General features: G+C 36.5%; 1 protein-coding gene across 1 annotated transcript in view; it reads left to right on the top strand.

The window, feature by feature from the left end:
- TBCK (TBC1 domain containing kinase) overlaps positions 1 to 26,013 on the top strand; it is a 273,436-nt gene that overhangs the window by 236,286 nt on the left and 11,137 nt on the right. Inside the window, exon 25 of the mRNA XM_008055888.2 lies at positions 3,808 to 3,967. Within this exon, the coding sequence (XP_008054079.1) occupies positions 3,808 to 3,967 (160 nt within the window). The remainder of the gene's footprint in view (positions 1 to 3,807; positions 3,968 to 26,013) is intronic.

Below are 26,013 nucleotides of genomic sequence, written 5' to 3'. Positions count from 1 at the left end.
CACAAATTAACAGCCTAAGAAGCCACCTAAGGAAACTGGAAAAGCAAGATCACAAAAACCCTAATTTCACCAGAAGAATCCAGATCACCAAAATAAAAACCCAAATCCAGGACATAGAAGACAAAAGGATAATACAAAAAAATCCATGAAACAAAAAGCTGGTTCTTTGAAAGGATAAACAAGATCGATGGTCCCCTAGCTAGACTGACCAAGAAAAAGCCCAAATAAACACAATCAGAAACACAAAAGATGAAGTCACATCTGATCCTGAAGAAATACAAAAGAGCATTAGAGACTACTATGTACACTTGTATGGAAACAAACTTGAAAACCTTTCAGAAATGGAGTACTTTCTGTCATCACACAACCTACCTAGATTGAAACAAAAAGAAATTGAGACCCTAAATAGACCAATAACAATCAAGGAAATTGACCACGTAATAAGAAAACTACCTACAAAAAAAAGCCCTGGTCCAGATGGCTTTCCAGTAGAATTCTACAAGACATTTAAGGAGGTGCTTATACCAATCCTACTGAAGGTATTCCAGGCAATTGAGAAAGATGGAACTCTCCCCAAATCATTTTACTATGCCAACATCACATTGATACCCAAGCTAGGTAAATACCTGACAAAGAAAGAGAACTACAGGCCAATATCTTTGATGAACATAGATGCTAAAATTCTCAACAAGATCCTAGCAAACTGGATTCAACGATGCATCTCAAAAATCATCCATCATGACCAAGTAGGCTTCATCCCTGGGATGCAAGACTGGTTCAACATTCGTTAAACCATAAATATAATTAAATACATCAACAGATGTCAAAACAAAACCACATGATTATATCATGAGATGCAGAAAAGGCTTTTGATAAAATCCAGCACCCCTTATTGATAAAAATCCCTTGAACATCTAGAAATACAGGGAACATACCTCAAAATAGTAAAAACCATCCACAAGAAACCCACACCCAGCATACTCCTAAATGGACAAAAACTGGAACCATTTCCCCTGAAAGCTGGAACAAGACAAGGATGCCCACTCTCACCCCTCCTGTTCAATATAGTATTGGAAGTCCTGGCTAGAGCAATCAGAGAAGAGAAGGCAATCAGGGGTATTCAAATAGGAAAACAGGTAGTCAGGCTATCTCTCTTTGCAGATGACATGATCGTATACCTTGAAAACCCAAGAGAATCTGTCAAAAACCTCCTCACATTGATAAAGGACTTTGGCAAAGTCTCAGTATATAAAATAAATGTACAAAAGACAGTCGCATTTCTTTACACCAATAATAAACAAGCAGAAACTCAAATAAAAACCACAATTCCATTCACAATAGCCACAAAAAAATGAAATACCTTGGCATCTTCCTAACCAGAAACATGAAAGACCTTTACAATGAAAACTACAAAACACTGCTCAAAGAAATCAACGATGACACAAACAAGTGGAAAAATATCCCATGCTCATGGATTGGAAGAATCAACATTGTGAAGATGTCCATCTTACCTAAGGAAATCTACAGATTTAGTGCAATACCCATCCAATTACCAGCAACATTCTTCTCAGACCTAGAAAAAACAACACAGGAATTCATATGGAAACACAAACAACCAAGAATAGCCAGAACAATCCTCAGCAAAAAAAAAAAGCAGGTCGTATCACATTACCAGATTTCAAACTTTACTATAAATCTACAATAATCAAAACAGCTTTGTATTGGTACAGGAGCAGGCATGTAGACCAATGGTATAGAATTGAGATTCCAGAAGCAAAACCTCAATTTCTCAACCAACTCATCTTCGACAAAGCCTCAACCACCTACCACTGGGGAGAGGAGAACCTATTCAGTAAATGGTGCTGGGAAAACTGACTGACCACATGCAGAAGATTGAAACAGGACCCCTATATATCCCCATACACAAAAATTAACTCTAAATGGATCAGAGACCTAAATGTAAAACCTCAAGCCATAAGAACCTTAGAAAATGAAGGACATACCCTCATGGAAATTGGAACTGGCATCCAATTCCTGAACAAAACCCGAAACCCACAGACCATAAGAGATAAGATAGACAAGTGGGACCTCATTAAACTGACATGCTTCTGCAAAGCCAAAGAAACCATCAAGAGAGCAGGGAGACAGCCTACAGACTAGGAAAAAATATTTGCCAGCTCTAGGTCTGACAAAGGCTTAACATCTTGGATCTACAAGGAACTCAAACGTGCTGAAAAGAAAAACACAAACAACCCCATTATAAAATCGGCAAGATATGGACAGACACTTCTCAAAGGAAGTCATCCAAGCAGCCAATAGACACATGAAAAAAATGTTCCACCTCACTGATCATCAGGGAGATGCAAATCAAAATCACACTGAGATACCACTTAACTCCAGTCAGAATGGCCATTATCAATAACTCAAAAAATAACAGTTGCTGGAGAGGGTGTGGGGAAAAGGGAACACTTCTACACTGTTGGTGGGAGTGTAAACTAGTGCAACCTCTGTGGAAAACAGTATGGCGATTCCTAAAAGTTCTAAATATTGACCTTCCATATGACCCCGCAATCCCCCTACTGGGAATATACCCTGAAGAACTCAAATCACTCTATAGAAAAGATACCTGCACACATATGTTTATTGCAGCATTGTTCACAAGAACCTGGAAGCAACCATGCTGTCCATCAAAAGAGGACTGGATTTTTAAAATGTGGCACATTTACATGATGGAATACTATGCAGCCATAAAAAAGAACAAAATCATAAATTTCGCAGCAACCTGGATGGAACTAGAGTCTATAATATTGAATGGTCTCTCACAGAAACAAAGATCTGATTATCACATGTTCTCATTCTTATAGTGGACCTTGAACATCCAACATAATACTATAAGAAAATGACTGACAGTGGTGGGAAACTATGGGGGTGAGGGGAAGGGAGATGGGATTAACGGTAGTAAATATCTGTCTGGGGACAGGGAGACACCTCCTATCAACAAGGGTGCCTAAACGGAGCATATTTGTATACCTAACCCTTAACTGTACCCCACAATATCATTAAAAAATATTGATTAAAATAAAAAAATAAAAGAAAATATCCATTTTCTTGTATTAATCTCAGAACTTTAAAATTATCATAATAGCCGGGCTCGATGGCTCAGCCTGTAATCCCATGCCTTTGGGAGGCTGAGGTGAGTGGATTGCCTGAGCCCACAGGTTCGAGACCCACCTGGGCAACTTGGCGAGACCTCATCTCTACAATAAATCAAAAAATAAGCCAGGCATCGTAGTGCACGCCTGTAGTTCCAGCTACTTGGAAGGCTGAGGCAGAAGGATCACCGGAGTTCTGCAGATCGAGGCTGCAGTGGCCGGCAGCGGCCACTGCACTCCAGTCTGGGCGACAGAGTGAGACTCCAACTCAAAAAAACAAAAACAAACAAACAAAAAAATTATCATAATAGGAGTAATGAACTGAAAGGAATTGTACAATTCATATGATTACCATTGCTTTGCTGTGTCAGGATCACTTTCACATTTCTTCATTTAATGAGGAAGGGTTCCCTTCATCTTTAGCTAGCATTTTTCCTTTCATTTTTCCACTTCATTTTCAAATTCTCTCTTTCTCTCTTTTTTTTTTTCCTTTTTTTTTTCCCTCCCTTAGAGGTGCCTTACTTCATTTAAATAAAATACTCACATAAGCAAGGAAGATGTTTAGTACTATCTCCTGGAAATCAATTACTTCTGTGAGTTTCTCTCAGATACTCAAGTTTACACACAAATGTTTTCCTTAAACTTTTCTTCTCAGTTTTGTTCGGGGTCACATTTCAGGCAGCATCAGCATTCCATTCAGCACTGCATTTACTACTGAAGGTGAGCTTACCCATGGCCCTTACACCACTATGCTCCAGAACTTCAAAGGGAAGGTCATTGTCATCGTGGGGCATGTGGCAAAGCATACTGCTGAGGTAAGTGTACTCATTAATGTCATATATGCATACAATGAGTTGTTTACCTGCCCACTATATGTAGGTTGTCTAAAAGTATGTTTATTCGGAAGTTAGCCAGACATGAAATGAGCTTTGAAAATTTGTCTGTGTTCTTATGTGGAAGAAGTTTGTCTGCCTTTAATTCAAGCCTTTCCCTCAGTGTTCAGCATCAGGATCAGTAGTAAACTTTGAAAAATCTAAACCAAGACCTGAGATAAACTTTTATATTCTAAGTGCTAACAAGCCTAGGGCTTTATTTTCATAAAGGATTCACCATTTGAAAGATGGTATCTAATATATAACCCCCTGTATGATTTAATCTTAAATTTGCCAAATGTTTTTTAAAATCCTACCCATTACTCTAGATATATGCTTATACTAATTTTACCATGAAGATAAAAACATATGTAAGTCAATAGGTAACTCATTTATTTCATTAAGCAATCAAAAAATATATATCTGTTATATGTAAGGCACTGTGCAACACTATATCAAAGTGCTAATATATTTCAGAGATCAGAATATAAAGGAAGTCTGGAAGCATGATTATTCAGATAAAGTAATAAAAAATATGTGATACTAATAGTAATAAAGAACATTCTAAATGAATTAGTCATCATGCTTATCAGAAACCAGATATTATCATAAATCCTTCTTCACATTTTCCACACTCATTCATATTTGTAGAAATGGCTAAATAAATTGTATGTACAACTGTTAATGCGTCAATTCAACATCAGGAAATTATTTTGAGAAACAATTTTAAATATTTGTATAGAGATTTATCTTTAATATTTTTCTTATGATAGAGCTAAAGAGACCTTTAGATATTTATTTGTTCATACTGTTTCATCTTTTATCTCCTGTATAGATCTGTATTTCCCTTAATAAATTGGAAGCATCTCAGTTAAAAGCATATTTATTGGAATTCTACAGTGTATCCATAATTGTGTTGGATACTTTTTATTTGCCTCTCACCTGCCATTGAAGATCTGTCTCTTCTTCACCCTTCTTCACCTTGCCATTCACCCGAGGAGGCTGATTTCCATGTTTTCTGGTTTCCAGTTGTTCAGCCAGTGGAGAGCTTAGACAAATTACAGAAAGGAGGGAGGTCAGGATATTTATCCCCCTGGATCCTTTCCTCAAAAAATTATCTCAGTTGGCTTGTCCCTCTGCTGAAATCCAACACTTCAGGAAGCCTTCTTATCAACCTCTGTTCCTTTTGGCTTTAGGGGTGGCAACAGCTAGCTCTGGTTTTGCTAGTTCCCAGATAACTTCACTATCACTTTCTGTTCTCTTAGATGCCACCCACACCTTTGTAATTACTAACTTTATAAATAAGCTAAGTAAGCCCTTCTCAGTTTATTCTTTTTTTCTTTTTCTTTTGTTTTTTTTAGTTGGAGTGTCTCACTCTGTTGCCCAGACTGGAGCGTAGTGGCAACCTCAACCTGGTGGGCTCAGGCTATCCTTCCACCTCAGGCTTCCAAGTAACTGGAACTACAGGCACACACCACCAGGCCTCGCTAATTTTTTGACTATTTTTTTATTGTAGAGATGAGGTCTCGCCAAGTTGCCCAGGCTGGTCTCGAACCCATGGACTCAGGCAATTCTCTCACCTCAGCCTCCCAAAGTGCTGGGATTATAGGCATGACCCATCGTGCCTAGCCCTCTCAGTTTATTCCAATGACTTGTAGGGACTTTGTTATATAGGTAGTATCTAAATACATGAATTATTTAGTCAACTTAGGCAAGTTGTTTATTCTTTCTAAGTCATTATTAAATGAGGATAATATCTATCTCATAACACTCTTGTGATGATTTTAGATTAGGCATTTGAAGTTCATTGCAAAGCCTGATACTAGTAAGCACTCGATTAAGATCAACTATTCTAATTTCTAGTACTTATTACTTATACATATAGGTAATTCAGTAAATACTATTTTAAGTATGATGTTAGTTTTTAAAATATTCGAGGATTTTGGAATATTTCTGCCAAATAAAAGAATAAGCAGCTCTCCTGTCCCTTCATAGAAACATTCATAAGCAAGCAGAACTGTGTTGTACTGTGTTGAACAGAAGTAGCAAAAGCAGACATCCTTGTCTTCCTGACGTTAGAGGAAAGTTTCCAATCTTTCACCATTGAGTATGATGTTAGCTGGGTTTTTCTGTATGTGGCTTATATCATATTGAGGACGTTTTCTTCTATACCTAGTTTACCAAGAGTTTTTTGCATGAAAGGATGCTGAATTTTGTCAAATTCTTTTTCTACATTAAGATATTTAAATATTTTATTCACTACTATTAATATAGTATATATTAGAGATGTAGGGTACACGTGAGAATTTTCTACCTAAGTTGCATGCAGGTGAGGTTTGGACTTCTAACAAGCCCTCTCTCCCAGTAGGCGGTTGTGTACCTGTTATCCCCCCTTCCTTGCTCCCTCCTTTAGCAGTGTCTAGGGTTTGTTTCTGCCTTTGTGCTTGCATGCCCAGTATTTAGGACCTGCTTGTGGGTGAGAACATGCAGTATTCACTTTTTTGTTTCTGCGATAGTTCACTTAGAATGATGGTCTCCAGCTATATCTGTGTTGTTGCAAAGGACATGATTTTTTTCTTCTTTATTGCTGCATAGTATTCCATCGTGTATATGTATGATGTGATATATTATAAGGATTGATTTTTGTATGCATGTTGAATCTTGCATTCCTACTATAAATTCCACCTGGTCAATGTATATAACCCTTTCAATATATTGCTGAATTCACTTTACAAATATTTTATTTAGGATTTATTACATCAATATTCATCAAGGTTATTGGCCTATAGTTTTCTTTTCTTATTTGGATTTGATATCAGACTAATGCTAGCCTCACAGCATGCATTTGGAAGTGGTCCCTCTTCTTCAGTTTTTGGGAAGACTTTGAGAATGATTGATGTTAATTCTAGCCAGATAAATTAGGCAAGAAAAAGAAATAAAAGATTTCCAAATTCCAAATTAGAATATATGGGAATTTCCTAGGGCTGCTGAGAAAACACACACAGAGAGACACACACACACAAACTGGGAGACCTAAAACAATAGAAATGCATTCTTTCATAGTTCTGAAGGCTAGAAGTCTGAAATTAAGGAGTCAGCAGGACCAAGTTTTCTCTGGGAAGAGAAAAGTTCAGGTGTTAGCCAGCACTTGAACTTGTTTTTCCTTGACTTGTAGCTACATCAGTCTCTGACTCTTTCATAACATAGTATTCTCTGTTGTATCTCTTCTCTTCTTTCTGATGAAGATTCCAGTCAGATTAAAAGCCCACCTGCTCTAGTACCTGATTTCCAAATAAGGGCATATTTGGAGGTTCTGAAAAAGGCAAAAATTTGGGGGGGACATTATCCAACTCAGTATAAAAAGGAAGAAGTAAAACTATCTCTATTTGCAAATGATATAATCTTATATCTAGAAAACACTGAGAATACACATATACCAAAAAAAAACCCTTTTAGAGCTAATAAATGAATTCATCACAGTTGCAAGATTCAAAATCAACACAAAAAAATTAGTGTATTTCTCTATACTAATAATGAAATATCCAAAAAGAAAGTTTTTTTAAAAAATTCCATTTGCAATGGTATTGAAAAAGAATAAAATACTTAGGAATTAATTAAACCAAGGAGGAGTGAGATATACATATATACACTGAAACAATATTGCTAAAAGAAATTTAAGAAGATCTAAATAAATGTTCATGTACTGAAAGAATTAATATTATTACCATGACAGTACTACCCAAAGCAATGTGCACATTTAATGGAGTGCTTAGCAAAATCCCAATCGTGTTTTTTACAGAAATGGAAACAAGCATCCTAAGATGTGTATAGAATTTCTAGAGACCTAGAATAGCCAAAACAATCTTGAAATAGAAGAACAAAGTCAGAGGACTCACTGATTTCAGAACTTAGTACAGAACTACAGTAATCAAAGCAATAGTACAGGCATAATGATAGACAAACAGAGCAATGAAATTAAATTGATAACCCAGAAGTAAACCCTTGCATCTATAAAAAAAATTGATTTTTGATAAGTGTCAAGACTATTTATTGAGAAAAAAATATATTCTTCAACAAATGGTGCTACAACAACTGAATATTCACAAGGAAAACAATGAAGCTGAACCCTTACCTTATACCATAAACAAAAAAATTACTCAAAATGGATCAAGGACTAAAATTGAAGAGCCACTACTGTAGCATTCTTAATAGAAAATGTTTAGGTAAATCTTTTTCACCTTGAATTTGGCAGTGGTTTCTTAAATATCACACCAAGAGCATAGGCAATGAAGAAATAAATAAATAAGTTGGACTTTACTAAAAGTAAAATCTTGTGTTTCAAAGGACACTATCAAGAGAGTTGAAAATACAACCCACAAGATGGGAGAAAATATTTGTAAGTCATATACCTGATAAGGATTTAATATCAACATATAAAATCACTATGTGAAGATCAATTGTATTTCTGTTCACTAACAACTCTTACAGCTCAACAACAGAAAGACAACCAAATTAAAAAATGGACAGTACCTACTGTTTTGCAAACAAAAATTGCCAAGTCCAAATATAGATTTGACATAAAAATCATAAACATTTGCAATGATAATTTGTGACTGTACCAACTAGAATTGACACCTCTGCTTCCTTTTCATAGCATTCAACTATGACTTTTTTAATCTTTTCAAAACAGGACTCTGCCAGCTACAGTGCACTGATTTCAAGTTAGAAGAAAAGCTGCCACTTGCTTGGAAATAACTTTTTAAAAAATTCCTTAGAGGTAAAAGAGACCTTATCAGAAGAGCTCTTATAAAATTTTCTTCACTACTATCTGACCAAAAATTGTAGGGATCAGATGAACTAGTTTGCACTCTAGGACTTGACGTATCCCAAGTACATCAAACTTTTTTTTTTTTAATTGAAGTAAAATATATGTAACATATTTGTCATTTTTTTTTTAAACTGTTTTTAGGTTCATAACTCGTGGCATTAAGTACATTCACAGTGTTGTACAGCCATCACCACTAGATATTTCCAAAATTTTGTCATCATCCCAAACAGAAACTCTGTACTTGTTAAGTAGTAACTCCTATTCTCCCCTAGCCCAGCTCCTGGTAACCACTATTCTACTTTCTGATTCTATGAATTTACCTATTGTCAATATTTTATATAAATTGAATTATATAATATTTGTCCTTTTTGTGTATGGCTTATTTTACTTAGCATCTGTTTACTTAATGTCATATCATATATTAAAACTTCATTTCTTTTTGTGACTGAATATTATACTGCATGTATATATTACATTTTGACTATTCATTTGCTTGTTGATAGTCACTTCAGTAATTTGACAAGCCAAACAAATATAGATTGATTACATCTATCAGTATGGTTAATGAGAGTAGGAAGACCTTTGTATGAAACAAGCATAAAGTTAATTCAAGCCTTAATTGTTCAAGCCTTGTGTCACATTTAAAATAAAATACATGGAGGTGGATCCAAGATGGCCACCACGGAGCAGCAGACTGGCACTGCTCTTGTCAAGCAAGACAGAGAGTAGGGACCCAGCTGCCAATAAACAGAGACACCTTGGACACTTGGACAGATAAAACACCCTGCACCCAGCAAAAGTTTCTTTGAACACATGGAGATCAGAGAGCGACAGGGGACGTGGGAATCCAGGTTCCGCATCCCCCACTGTGCCCCAGACTTGCACAAGCCCTTCCTGGCAAATGAAGGTGGCTGAGTGAGCCAAAGACACTTTGGAACAGATCACCCCCTCCCAGTCATGTGTGGGCCATCAGTCTCTTTCGAGGGAAATCCTGGGCAGAGCACAAGACTTTGGGCAACAGCAGCCCAAGCGGGATGGGAGAAAGACTCAAACTGGAGCAACTGCTGTGAGTGCAACTTTCTGCTAGACTGGTGATTCATGGGTGGGGAGGCCTTGCCTTCAGAGTGAACCTGGCAGACACACTCCATCATCCCCCAGCCAGACGGAGAAGAACCCTCTGGAGCCCTGCATCTGGCAGAGCAGAGCCTCTCCCCTCCTCCATGAAAAAAAACTTGCAATATTTCAAGAGCAGAGTGAAAACTCAAACAAGGAGGATACAACAAGAAAGAACCCTCAGGGCTCTTTCAGTCATTAGCATGGGTATGGGTCTCCCATCTGCTGACTGTAGGCCACAGGCAGCAGATGGGAGACCCATACCCATGCTAACAACTCACAGACTACTATCAGTGAGAGCTAAAAGCTGTTCCAACAAGTTTAGCAGTGGGTGAGAAGTTCTTCAGTGACAGAAACCTTCCACATAGTAGAACAAGGAGCAGATGTGAATGTCACTCCCTCTCTCATGAGTGACATATACTGATTCACAGAAAATACTGTAGAACAGAGGGTTATTGAGTAGTTTCAGAACCTTAAATCAAAATAGAAATTATAGAGAGCAAATAGAGGCCTGTGACTAATGAGGAAAAGTCAACAAAAAAATACACGCAACCCGCAAAGTTCTAAATAGACAGCACCCAGAATAACAGCTGTCAAAGCACGATGGAAACACACTAGAACGGCCTGCCCCAGATGACAACTACAGAAATCAGAGAATGGATGGCAAACAGGAACCAAGAGAAACTAGAAGCAAAACTCATTGGAGTCATACAGGAAGTAAAAGCAGAGATGTCCAAATTCAAAAAGGCTCACTCTGAAATAATGGAAATGAAAAACTTCATCCTGGAAATTAAGAACCCACTAACAAGCATAGGTAGCAGGGTCAACCAGGCAGAGGAAAGAATCTCAGAGCTTGGAAACCAAAATATGGAATTAACCCAGTTTGTCAAAAACCTGGAACAAAAGATTAAAAGAAGGAGCAAAACCTTTGAGAGATGTGGTAATATGTCAAGAAGTCAAATCTATGCCCAAAACAGAAAGGGAAATGGAAAACACCAGAGAGAAAGCATTCAATAAAATCATTTAAGAAAACTTCCCACATCTTGCCAGAGAGAGAACCATCCAAGCACAAGAGATTCAGAGAACTCCCACAAGGTATCATAAGAGAAGACCATCCCCAAGGCACATAGTAATTCACGTCCACAAAATAATCATGAAACAAGAAATTCTAAAGGAAGCAAGAGAGAAAGGTCGCACTACCTACCAAGGAAAACCCATCTGAATAGCTGCAGACTCATCTACAAGCCAGAGGGGACTGGAGCCCAATTTTTAACATTCTTAAAGATAAGCAATTTCAGCCAAGAATTTTCTACCCTGCCAAGCTATGTTTCATCAATGATGAAGAAGTAAAATCATTCCCAGACATCCAATCCCTAAGAGAGCATGTCGCGTCCAGACTAGGCCTTTAGGAGACACTTAAGGTGTTGAACACAGAAAATAAAAAAAAGAACAGTCATTCCCATCACAAAAGTACAGGCAAGCACAGAGTTAATGGAGGATACAGAGCACTCACAAAAATGAAAATGCACATATAAACATAAAAAAGAAAATACATACATAAATATATAAATACACACATATATAAATATCAATCCACCAGCAAGAAATATTCATCCTAAACACAGATGTACCCAACACAGGAGCATCAGGTTTTATAAAACAACTTGTAAGTAATCTAAGAGAGGACACTGACTCTCTCACAATCATAATGAGAGACCTAAATACCCGACTAACAGTTTCAAATAGATCATCAAGGCAAAAAAAAAAAAAAAAAACCAACGAGATCTGGAACCTCAACTCAATGCCCAATCAAATTGATTTAATAGACATCTATATAACAATCCACCCAACATCTACTGAGTATACATTCTACTCATCAGCACATTGAATCTACTCCAAGTTCAATCACATTCTCAGACATAAATCAAGCATGAGCAAATTTCAAAAGATTGGAATAATATCCTGCATCCTCTCAGATCACAGTGGAATACAAATATTGTCACCAACAAGATTTCACCCCAAAACAAAGACCTGGACAATAAACAACATGCTGCTTAAAAACTTCTGGGTCAACATGGTAATCAACTAAAATAAAGACAAATAAAAATATTCCTGGAAACAAATGAAAAGAAAGACACATCAGAATCTCTGGGATACCATGGAAGCACTGTTATGAGAAAAATTCATGGAAACATCAAGAAAATCAAGAAAACAGATCACAAGTAGACAGCCTAACATCACAGCTAAGGGAGTTGGAAAGGCAAAATCACCTAAATCCTAACTCAGCAGAAGAACCCAGATTACCAAGATAAAATCACAATTACAGGACATAGAAGACAAAAATATCATAGAAAAAAAAAGTATCAAGACCAAAAGCTAGTTCTTTGAAAGGATAAATAAGATTGACAGTCTCCTGGCCAGATTGACTTAAAAAAAAAAAAAAAGAAGAAGAAGAAGAAGAAAGAAAGTCCATATAAATACAGTTAGAAATGCACACAGCAAAGTCACAACTGATGCTGAGGAAATTCAAAAGATTATCAGAGCTTACTATAAAAACCTCTATGCAAATAAACTATAAAGCCTAAAGGAAATGGAGGACATTCTAATACATAACCTCCCAAGCTTGAAATAAGAAGAAACTGAAACTCTAAACAAACCAATAACAATCCAGAAAATCAACTCAGTCATAAGAAATTTCCCTACCAAAAAAAAAACCCAGACCAGATTATTTCCAAGCTGAATTCTACAAGACATACAAGGAGAAGCTGATACCAATCTTACTGAAATTATTCCAGACAATTGAGAAAGATGGAATTATCCCCAACTCATTTTATGAAGCCAACATCATGCTGATACCAAACCTGGCAAAGACTCAACAAGAAGAGATAATTACAGGCCAATCTCTTGATGAATATAGATGCAAAAATTCTAAACAAGATTCTAGCAAATTGGATCCAATAACACATCTCAAGGATCATCCACCATGACCAGGTGGGATTCATTCCTGGGGTGCAGGGCTGATTCAACATTTGCAAGACCATAAACGTAATTCAGCATATTAACAAGTATAAAACCAGTAATACATTATTATATCATTAAACACAGTAAAAGCATTTGACAAAATCTATCCTCCCATCTTGATAAAAACCTTTGAGCACCTAGTCATAGAAAGAACATTCCTCAAAACAGTAAGCATCATCTATCAAAAACCCACAGCTAACATTATGCTTAATAGGTGAAAGTTGGAAGCATTTCTCCTAAGAATAAGAACAAGACAAAGATGCCCACTCTTACTCCTCCTATGCAACATAGTGCTGGAAGTCCTAGCCAGAGCGATTAGGCAAAAGAAGGAAATCAGGGGTATCCAAATAAGAAAAAAGGAAGTTAAGCTTTCCCTCTTTGTGGAGGATATGATTCTATATCTTGAAAACCCTAGGGGGTCTGTCAAAAGCTTCCTTGCACTGATAATCAACTTTGGTAAAGTCTCAGGGTACAAAATCGACATGCAAAAGACAGTTATATTTCTATATACTAGCTACAGCAGGCAGAGAACAAAATAAAAAGCACAATCCCATTCACAATAGCCACACACAAAAAGTAAAACACCTTGGCATCCACCTAGCAGAGAAGTAAAAGATCTTTACAGTGAGAGTTACAAAACACTGCTCAAAGAAATAGGAAAACATGGATAAGAAGATTCAATGTTGTCAAGATATCCATCCTACCCAAGGCAAGCTACAGATTCCATGCAATACCCATCAAATTACCAACATCATTTTTCTCAGACCTGGAAAAGACAATACAGAAATTCATATGGAAACAAAAAAGAGCACAAATAACCAAAACAATCCCCAGCAAAAGCAACAAAGTGGGAGGTATCACACTTTCAGACTTTAAACTTTACTATGAGGTCACAGTAATCAAAACAACTTGATATTGGTACAATATCTTAAGCAACTCTTAAGCAACTCATCTCCAGTAAAGCCACCAGTAACAACCACTGGTGAAGGGAGACGATATTTGGCAAATGGCTCTGGTAAAACTGGCTGACCACATGCAGAAGAATGAAACAGGACCCCTATCTATCACCATACACAAAAATCAACTCTAAATGAATCAAAGACCTAAACATAAAACCTCAAACTATAAAAATCCTAGAAGAAAACATAGGAAACACCCTTATATACATTGGAGTAGGCAATGAATTTTTGACCAGGTCCCCAAAAATGAGTGCTTTAAAAGCTAAGATAGAAAGTGGGACCTCGTCAAACTGATAATGTTTTGTACAGCAAAAGAAAGCATTAAGAAAGTGGGAAGACAGCCCACAGAATGGGAAAAAATATTTGCCGACTGCATATCTGACAAAGGCCTAACATCCAGGATCTACAAGAAACTCAAATGTGCCAAAAGGAAAAAACAAACAGCCCCATTAAAAAGTGGGCAAAAGATATGACTAGACATTTCTCAAAAGAAGACATACGAGCAGCCAACAGACACTTGAAAAAATGCTCAGCTTCACTAATCATCAGAGAAATGTAAATCAAAACTGCAATGAAATACTACCTAATTCCAGACAGGATGGCCATCATTAATAAAACAAAAAACAACAGATGCTGGTGTGGGTTTGGAGAAGTGGGAAAGCTTCTACACTGTTGGTGGGAGTGCAAACTAGTTCAGTCTCTGTGGAAAGCAGCATGGTGATTCCTAAAAGACTAAAAATTGACCTTCTATATGATCTGTGAATTGCTTTCCTGGGAATATACCCAGAGGAACATAAATTGTTCTAGAAAAAGACACCTGCACACACATGTATATTTGCTATTCACAATAGCAAAACATGGAACCAATCCTACTGTCCCATCAAAAGTGAACTACATAAAGAAAATGTGATACATATACACAATGGAGTATTATGCAGCCATAAAGAAGAACAAAATCATGGACTTCACAGTAAATTGGATGAAGTTGGAGACCATCATATTAAGTGCTCTCTCACAGAAACAAAGAACTAAATACCACATGTTTTCACTCATAAATGGGACCTGGACATTAATCACATTAGCACAATGGAGAGATCAGCAGTCGCTGGGCACTACTGGAGGGAGCGGGGCATGGGACATCACAGAGGGTACCTGATCCTATACCAGGAAGAATGAGAGCCAATGGAGGCCCAAACTTCACCTGCATTCAGCCTACTTGTGTATTTAATCCTTACTTGATTCCCACATCTCTATAATAAAATAAAATTTAATAATAAAATAATAGCTTGCCATCTAAATAGAATAATATAAAGCTTAATGAGAACTACTCTTAAAATAAATATTGCTTTTATTTTCAATGAAGTGGAAACCACAGTAATAAAATGAGAAACATGGCAAGGTCTCACCCTTGTCTTACTGCAAAAATAATCTTTTTTTTTTTTAACTCGTGAAAAATTGCATCTTTGACTACTAAACTGGAATTCGATTCTCTGGTCTTATAAAAGAAACATGCCAGCATGATATATACAGAAAGTCACATAAAAGGTACCTCTTACAAAATTTAAACTTGCTGAATTAATCCCAGAGAACAAGTATATTAAGGCAGTAACTATTCAGTTCAGTAGGAGAGGTAGTCTGTCATCTATATCATGTATTAAATAAACAAGGATACAAAAAGAGACATTTTATATTATTGAGCAAATTGCTCAGGTTTAGAGAATTTATATTTTTAACAATCAAATGTTATCTAGTGGAAAATATATAGTTTGTATTGATACCCATGGCAGCCATTACCCATACTACCGTACTCCCAACATAAAGTCAAAGACTCATATCTCTGCTTGGAAAAAAAAAATAATAATAATCTATCTCCTTCTAGGAGTATATTATGATGTTTAGTGAGAATAATGATTTAGTTCAATAGTGTTATTTTTCTCTCCTATGAAAAAACATTGTACTAGGATGCAACTCTAGAGGTGGCAGTGGGTATCAGACTGGAAAACTAGCCAACAACGAGAACAGAACAAAATTTATAAACATCATATTGCTTTGTTAGTCACTGAAACTATTAAGGCTTTAAAAATAATTATTAATTATGTCTAGATCATATTTTGTGGTTATGAGACCATTAATATTTTATCCTTTACAGTGTATTACATTCAAAAAGTCATCCAAGAAAGAAATTGAAGGAATCTTTGCTTCTCACTTTATCTTATCAACTTTCAGACGGTTCATCTTACCCTTAAAATATGATATTATTGACACAATATCAATGCTTTTTTGTTATCAAAAGAAATATTCATCTGAACATGTCCCGTTACAGTCAGGTTGGCTATGGTTATTCTTTATTTTTTAAAAAAAGCAAAACAAAAAATATGTATAAGAGTAATGTATATCTGAATAATATTTGGTTCAGAAACCTAGATAAGGGCAATTTCGGGGATATCCTATGGCTAAACAGTGGGAGTGACTAACGCTTTTTACACAGTGAATGTAATGATTAAATTTAAAATGTGACTTAAGTTTTATTTTTTATTTTATTTTCTCTATTTTAAAGATGTGGAGTGCCTTTCAGGGTTAGGTGTACAAATGTTCATTATGCAGGTACCCTTGTTGATGAGGTGTGCCTCCTCTTCCCCTAGCAGTTTCCTACTACTGCCAATTCCTTTCTCATAGTACTATAACAATTGTTGAAGGTTCACTTATGAGTGAGAACATATGGTACTCTGTTCTTTGTTTCTGTGATCACTGAGTATGATAGACTCTAAATCCATCCAAGTTGCTGTGAAGTTCATATGTCTGTCCTTCTTTATGGCTGCATAATATTCCATTGTGTACATGTACCACATTTTTTTTATCTAGTCCAGCTTTGATGGGCAGCATGGTTGGTTCCATGTTTTTGCTATTGTGAATAGAGCTGCAACAAACATGCATGTGCAGGTATCTTTTTGGCAGAATGACTTGAGTTCCTCTGGGTATATTCCCAATAGGGGGATTGCTGGGTCATATGGAAGGTCAATTTCTAGTTCTTTCAGAAATTACCACACTGTCTTCCAAAGAGGCTGCACTAGTTTGCATTCCTACCAGCAGTGAAGAAGCATTCCTTTTTCTGTGCATCCTCACCAGCATCTGTTGTTTGTTTTATTAATGATGGCCATTTTTACTGAGGTTAGGAGGTATCTCAATGTGCTTTTGACTTGCATTTCTCTGAGAATGAGTGAGACTGAGCACTTTTCATGTGTCTGTTGGCTACCCGTGTATCTTCTTTTGAAAAGTGTCTATTCATGTCTTTTGTCCGCTTTAATGGGGCTGTTTTTTTCCTTTCGGCGTGTTTGAGTTCATTGTAAATCCTAGATGTTAGGCCTTTGTCAGATATATAGTTGGCAAATACTTTTTCCCATTCTGTGAGCTGTCTCCTCGTTCTCTTGATGGTTTCTTTTGCTTTGTAGAAGCTTGTCAATTTGATGAGGTCTCACTTTTCTATTTTATCTCTTATGATATGGGCACTTAGGGTTTCGATGAGGAATTGGTTGCCAGATCCAATTTCCATAAGGGTGTCTCCGGCATTTTCTAAGGTTCTTATGGTGTGAGGTTTTATGTTTAGGTCTTTGATCCATTTAGAGTTAATTTTTGTGTATGGTGATAGATAGGGGTCCTGTTTTCAATCTTCTGCATGTGGTCAGCCAGTTTTCCCAGTACCATTTGCAGAATAGGTTCTGCTCTCCCCAGTGGTTGTCGTTGGAGGCTTTGTCAAAGATGAGTTGGTTTAGAAATTGAAGCTTTGCTTCCGGAATCTCTATCCTGTTTCATTTGCCCCTATGCCTGCTCTTGTTCCAATACCAGGCTGTTTTGATTACTATAGCCTTATAGTACAGTTTGAAGTCTGAAAGTGTGATACCTCCTGCTTTGTTTCTTTTGCTAAGGATTGTTTTGGCTATTTGTGGTTGTTTATTTTTCCATATAAATTTCTGTATTGTCATTTCCAGGTCTAAGAATGATGTTGGTAATTTAATGGATATTGCATTGAATCTGTAGATTCAATATCTGTATCTGTGAGCACGGAATATTTTTCCATTTGTTTGTATCTTCTTGGATTTCTTTAAGTAGTGTTTTGTAGTTCTCATTGTAAAGGTCTTTCACTTCTCTGGTTAGAAAGATGCTGAGGTATTTCATTTATTTTGTGGCTATTGTGAATGGGATTGTGCTTTTTATTTGGTTCTCTGCCTTGCTTGTTTTTGGTGTATAAGAATGCATCTATCTTTGTACATTTATTTTGTACCATGAGACTTTGCCAAAGTCTTTTATCTATGTAAACAGGTTTTTGACAGATTCTCTTGGATTTTCAAGATATAGGATCATATTGTCAGCAAAGAGGGTTAACTTGACTTCCTCTTTTCCTATTTGGATACCCCCCGATCTCCTTCTCTTTTCTAATTGCTCTAGCTAGGACTTCCGACACAATGTTGAACAATGGAGTGAGAATGGACAACCTTGTCTTGTTCCAGTTATCATGGGAAATGTTTCCAGGACTTCTGTTTTCAAATGAAAATTATTAGATTCATACTACATAAGGCATGTTGTTACATATACTTTTGAAAATAAAAATCCAAGTGTGTTCATTTACAGTCCCCTGTAGGCCAAGGTTATTTGGTCTTTGAATGATAGGTTGGAGGTTAATTTTTCTGTGGTAATATGAGACTTTCTCCCCTCTCCTCCCATCCCATTACTTCTGGATCCCTTAACCAAACCAAACTCAGTTTTAGGATACTGGTAGCCTTACCTTTTGCCATTTATTTTGTCCTAGTACCTTCAAGCTGCTATTTTTTAAAATGCCATAGATTGTATGGTTTATAACAATAGAAATTTATTTGGAGCCTAAGAAGTCTAAGATGGAACCTAAGAAATCTAAAATAAAGGCTTTAGTAAATTTGGTGTCTGGTAAGGGCCCACTTCATGGTTCACACATGTCCATCTTTGTACTGTGTTCTTACATGGAAGAAGGGGCAAGATCCATTTTATAAAGTTTCTAATTCATCCATGAGGACTCTCCTTCATGACATCACTTCCCAAAGGCTCTGCTTCTGAATATCATTACTTTGGGGGTTGAGATTGCCACATATGAATTTGGAGAGGACACAAACATTCAAACCATGGCACCTTTCTCTCTTTAAGCCTGTCTCCATTCCCACTTTTCTCTTCCTCTAGCCTTTGCTCTCAGGCATCCGATATTATCCTACTACAAATATTTATGTTAAAAAGAGACAAAATGATTCTTAAAACACTTTAAACAAAGTCAGCATATGTGTTGTCCCTATAGTAAATCTCACTAGCTCCAGATAGTATCTACCTAGTTCTTCAGATTAATATGATACTTTTAATCTGCCAGAGATCTTTTAATCTGTCAAAAAATGTATTAGATCTTTTCATAATTTTACTTTAAGCATTTAGATAAAGAATGAGAAGTGAATCTCCTTTATCAGTTCCAACTATGCAGGGAATTCTTTCTTGATCTTGTTATACCTGTAAGCATTGACTGTGGTTAAACTTGGCTTTCTTCCTGACTTTTTCCTTGCCTTGCTTATCATTAAATGTTTTAGTCTATGGGTTTATATCAGATTATAAGGAAATATTTTACATACTAGTGCAACTTGAATATTCTAGACGTCATATAAAGGTTAAGAGTAATAGTGAAAACTCTTCTACACAACTGATTTGTTAAGTGATGGAAGGTAAGTTACTTTGAGAGACTCATGAACTAAAAAGACCATCCTATAAAGTCCCCATTCTCATAGCATTTTATAAGTTTTGTGAAGTAAAAAGTCATGTCGGAGGTGTAGTGTAAAGGGGATCTTAATACACCTAATCCAGACTTTGGTTGTCTGTTCTTTTAACAAGTTTACTAGAGGTATTATATTATGTGGTGAGGTGTAAGCAGTGTTTTAAAAGGGAATGGGAGCTCATTTTCAATTTCCAGAAAAAACTACACAGTCATCATCTGAATCTTGTGATCTCTGACATTTATATTCATGAACTAACACAAGATGAAAGTTATTTTGTCTCAGTATGTGTTATTCTACATTCCCACCCTGTCCTCCACAGTCTACCATTTAATTATTCCTTACCACAGGAATGTTTGTGGCTGAATAAGTAGCTAACCATAGTTGCCCTCCCACTTGACTCTCAGAAGTTGGAACTTGGCAGTAATCCATCACAGCCCTAAATGTGTTTTGAATCTCAGTCTTTATTATATACATTTTTCTCATAGTACAGTATACTTTGTGTAATACGACCAGTAGTTTGGACACAACTTACTGGGTTTACTGTTCTCAGTTGTCTAGTGTAAACAGAAGTTGATAAATGATATTGAAATTTAGTTCCCAAATATCACAGATCAAAGGAAAACATACCACAGGATTCTTTGGGTTCCTGATATATCATGGTAGTAGATGATGAAATTCTAGCAAAAGAAACTTGTTCTTTAACATGAGCCAGTATACTTATCTTGAGAATAAGAATTGTTTTCAGGCAAACTGTTCTATCATAGTTGGCTTTTCAGAAAATTTTCACATAGCCATTCAGAAAATTTCCATATGGCCATTCCACATAGTCTATTTAAAATTATGAACTATTGTTCAACACTAATCTATAAATCTATAGGAAGATCCCAGTTGCCATATTCACAAACACTAAGTCATTATCATATTTAAAAATTAAAGTAGTAATATTAAAAATAACTTTTAAACCTGAAGTTCATCAAGTTTCAAGAGGTCTTCGAACCCATTGAAATTATAAGGAAAGTGTTGTGCATATATGCCAATTTTTTTTCAGAGAAAATATCCATATCTTTTGTCTGATTGCCAATGAGCATTTGACCCATTAAACATTAAGAATCACTGGTATAAATTAGTGCTCCATCATAAAGAGTTTACCATAAACACTCTAAAAACTATCTTACATTGTATTTGGGGACAAGTCTGTTTTCTAAATTTGAATCTATACATTTGCAATGTTTTACCAATCACTCTCCTGTAAAAGGAGCAATTGAAGAAAAGGAAGAAGAGGAGGAGGATGAGAAGAAAATTCTCTTATGCTAAGTATCTACCTATGAATCAAGAGTATATCAAAATAAACACACACACAGACCTACAGGCATACCTTAGAGTTTTTGCAGGTTCAGTTCCAGATCACCACAGTAAAGCTAATAGCACAATAAAGCAAGTCACTTAACTTTTTTGTTTCCCAGTACATGTAAAAGTTATGCTTACATAATACTATAGTCTACTAAGTGTGCAAAGCATTATGTCTAAAAAACAGCATACATACTATAATTTAAAATTACCTTATTGCTAAAGAATGCTGTCATCTGAACCTTCAGTGAGTCATCAAATTTTTGTGAAGGGTCTTGCCTCGTTGTTCATACTACTGACTGATCAAGGTGGTGGTTGCAGAAGGTTGAGATAGTTGTGATGATTTCTTAAAATAGGACAATGAGTTTGCCACATCACTTGACTTTTCCTGGAACAAAAGATTTCTCTATAGCATGCAATACTGTTTTACCCACAGTAGAACATAACAAATTGAAATCAGTTCTCCTAGGACTCTGCTGCTGTTTTATCAAATAAGTTTGATATAATATTCTAAATGTTTTGTTGTCATTTGAACAATGTTTATAACATCTTCACCAGGAGTAGATTCTGTGTCCAGAAAACGTGGTTTTTGCTCATTCATAAGAAGCAACCCCTCATTCCATTCAAGCTTTGCATGAGATTGCAGCAATTCAGTCACATCTCAGGATCCACTTCTAAATCTAGTTCTCTTACTGTCTCCACTACATCTGCAGTTACTTCTTCCACAGAAGTCTTGAGCCCCTCAAAGTCATCTATGAGGTTAGAATCAACTCCTTCCAAACCCTGTTCATGTTGATATTGTGACCTCCTTCCATGAATCATGAATGTTCTGAAAAACATCTACAACAGTGAATCCTTTCCAGAGAATTTTTAATTTACTCTGCCTAGATCCATCAGAGGAATTACCCTCTCTGGCATCTATAGCCTTACAAAATATATTTTTAAAACAATAAGACTTAAAGTCAAAATGACTCCTTGATCCATGGGCTGCAGACTGGATGATGTGTTGGCAGGCATGAAAACAATGTTCATCTCCTTATATGTCATCAGATCTCTAGCTGACCAGGTACATTGTCAAGGAGCAGTAATATTGAGAAAGGAATCTTTTTTTTTTTGAGAAGTAGGTCTCAACAGTGGTCTTAAACACTCAGTAAACCATGCTGTAAACAGACATGCTGTCATCCAGGCTTTGTCATTTTATTTATAAGTTTCAGGCAGAGTAGATTTAACATAATTCTTAAGAGTATTAAGATTCTAAGGTTTTGGGAATGGTAAGTGAGCATTGGCTTCAGCTGAAAGTCACCATCTGCATTAGTCCCTAATGAAAGAGTTAGCCTGCTCTTTGAAACTTTGAAGCCAAACACTGGTTTCTTCTCTTTATCTATGAAAGTCCTAGATAGCATCTTCTTCCAATAGAGAGCTGTTTTGTCTACACTGAAAATCTGTTGTTCAGTGTCATCAATTATCTTAGTCCAATCTTCTAGATAACTTACTTCAGCTTCTACATCAGCATTTACTACGTCACCTTATACTTTTATGTTATGAAGATGGCTTCTGTTTTTAAACCTCATGAACCAACTTCTGCTGGCTTCCAACTTTTCTTCTGCAGCTTCCTCACTTCTCACAGCCTTCATAGAATTGAAGAGAGTTAGGGCTTTATTCTAGATTAGGCTTTGGCTGAAGGAAATGTTATGGCTGATTTGATCTATCCAGATTACTAAAACTTTCCCCATATCAGCTATAAGGCTGTTTTGCTGTCTCATCCTCTGTTTACTGGAGTAGCACTTTTAATTTTGTAAGCACTTTTCCTTTTCCTAACTGGCACAAGAGGCTTTTGGCCTCTATTGGCTTTCACATGCCTTCCTCATTAAGATTAATCATTTCTAGCTTTTGATTTATAGTGAAACCAATGATTTTTCCTTTCACTTGCACACTTAGAGGCCATTGTGAAGTTGTTAATTGACCTAATCTCAATATTGTTGTGTCTCAGGGACTAGGGAAGCCCAAAGAGAGGGAGATAAATGGGAAAACAGGAACAGTCAGAAGTCACACATTTATCGATTAAGTTCGCCATCTTTTATGAGTACTGCTGACGTGCTCTAAAACAATTATAATAGCATCATCTAAGACGACTGATTACAGATCACCAGAACAGACATTGTAATAATGAGGCTGGGCACAGTGGCTCAAGCCTGTAATTCCAGCACTTTGGGAAGTCAAGGTGAGGAAATTACCTGAGCCTACAGGTTCAAGACCAGCCTGGGCAACCCGGCGAGACCTCATCTCTACAATAAGTCAAAAATTAGCCGGGCATGGCAGCATACACCTGTAGTTCTGGCTACTTGGAAGGCTGAGGCGGAAGGATCGCTGGAGTCCAACAGGTCAATGCTGGGGTGACATGAGCGTGCCACTCATGGGGTGCCACCCTGGGTGATGGAGTGAGACTCCAACTCAAAAAATCAAAAAAGATATTATAATAATGGAAATTCTTGAAATATTACAAGAATACCAAAATACGACTCATAGACACAAAGTGTGCATGTGCTGTTGGAAAAATGCCATCATTAGACTTGCTTGATGTGGGGTTGCCACAATACTTTTATTCGTTAAAAAAAATTTTTTTTAATAGCAGTAATTGCAAAACACGGTAACTCAAAGCACAATAAAACAAGATGTTCTGTATACATAGTTTAATCCCTCCAGCAACCCTTTAAGTGTACTATTCATGTGAGTTATTACTACACATTTAACACGTAATAAAACTAAGGCCAAAAATGCTAAGCAACTTGCTCAAGATTCCACAGCTAACTGATAGCAGAGCTGTGATTCAAACTCAGGGCTGTCCAAAAGATTCTATACTTTCTTTCATACCACCCAGCCTGTTTGTTTGAAATAGTAAATTCTCTCACCTTCTTGACTAATTGCAAGAAATTATATGAAAAATTATTGTTTGGCTTATCACCCTATTAACCAGGTCTAATTATCTCCATCTCCACTACTTCACTCAGGCCACCATATCTTGTGCCTGACTTACTGAAAGACATACTGCAACTCCCACTTCCTACCTCCCATCCTCCAGTTCTGCCCTACAGCCACAGTGAGCTTTTTTAAATGTAAATCTGATCCTTGCTAAAATACCCCTATGATTTCCCATTGCCTTCAAAACAAAATCCAAACTCTAACTGTGGTTTATAAGGCTCTTCATGATCTGGACTCTGCTCTGTGTTCCAAGCTCCCACTTCACTTCTGTTCTCTCATCCTCTGAGGCTCCAGTCATACCCATGTACTTGTAGTTCCTTACATAAACACTTTATATATACTTGTAGTTTCCTATTTGAAGCATTCTTTCCGCTTTTGTTCACCTGGTTGTACCCATTTGCCTTGAAATGCTACGTTTATATAGCATATCTTCGTGGAAGTCTTTCTTAACAACTCAGGTCTGGAATGAAGTATTCCTCCTAAGTGTTCACAGAAAATCTTCTACTTGCTCATATAGTGTCATTATACCACAATCATATATAGACAGAGCTTCTGTGTGCATTAGACAAATCCCATGCTTCCTTCAGAGACACACAGCACCACGTGAGGTCACAAAGCTTGGAAAGGAGAAGATAGGCTACAGTTCATGCTCCACTAACCCCCTTTTGTAGGCTTTCTCATGCAAGGCACAGTTTGAACAACCATAAATGGTGACTTTGAGTAACATTTTTCAAATGGCATTGTAATCACATGTTCACTTATCTATATCCCCAACTAGCTCATTGAGGACAGTGACTAGATTGTATATATTGTTGTATCTCCAGCCCCTAACATGGTACCTTTCCAACAGAAAACATGCAATAAATATTTGATGGTCAAATTAATAACTGAGTTAATGAACAAACACATGAAAATAATATTTTTTAGTAGATTATTCCTTTGTACAAATTGCTATAAACAAGAAGGCAGGACAAAAAAATATAAATATCCAGTACTACTTTAATTCTGGACAATAAACATTGAGTGTCTACATATGGAAACTGTTATAAGGAAACAGAAATGAGAAAGATACAGTCCCTTGCCTTCATAAAACATTCAGTCTTGTTAGGAAGGTTAGACATGAATACAAATAATTATAAGTTAAAGCAGAAGGTGATCTGTGCTATATGAGATTTTTAATTTATAAGTTATGAAAATCACTTAGAATGAAGAAATTTCTTCCAATTAAATGAGAGATTCTGAAAGCTTCATGAAGGACGTGATAATAGACCTAGACTTTGAATTATGGGTAAGATTTCAGTAAGGGAAAGTGTCGGATAGGGCCACAGTCAGGAGGGAACATGCCAGGCAAAAGAAATAGCACAGTAGGATTGGAAAGCACAGGGGCTTCTTTGAAGAGCATTTTGGTGCAGATAAGTCTGAAAAGGTAGTGGAGAGTCATATTATAGAAGGTTTTGAATATGATGCAAAGAAGTTTTCATTTTAGCAGTGGAAGCTATTAAATATTTTTGAAAAAGGAAAGTGACACTATCAACTATATTTTACAAAATCCTTTGGAAAGTGACTTTTTAAAATTTGTATTAAGGTTTGCTAAAATTTGAATCCCTTTTTTACCCTTGATCTCTGTGAAGTAGAAATTTTAAAACACCAAGAAACAGAGATTCTCCCTAATATTCCTAGTCTATCTCAAAACTAATGTCTTCCCAAATTCTACCTTTATGGTGGCCCTCTCTCTCAAGCTTTCAGTCTCCCACTATCTAAAGAGTTGGTAGACCTCAGAGTCAGCAAACCTCCCACGACTGTGGGAAAGAGACAACAGACAGGTTTGCTTGAGACTCATAGCCAAAGTTCTTAGCCAAAGTAACTTCCAAAAGGAGATGGAAATGGCCCACTGCTGCTATTATGTGATTCAAGGCACCTGGTAACATCTTGTCACTTTTTTCTCTTGTCTTATTTGGAATG

The sequence above is a fragment of the Carlito syrichta genome, unplaced genomic scaffold (genome assembly GCF_000164805.1).
Source record: "Carlito syrichta isolate Samal-C Ts95f unplaced genomic scaffold, Tarsius_syrichta-2.0.1 Scaffold302017, whole genome shotgun sequence".
NCBI classification, from domain to species: Eukaryota; Metazoa; Chordata; class Mammalia; order Primates; family Tarsiidae; genus Carlito; species Carlito syrichta.
Note: the sequence above shows the minus strand (reverse complement) of the source record. Positions and strands in the feature narration are given on the sequence as shown.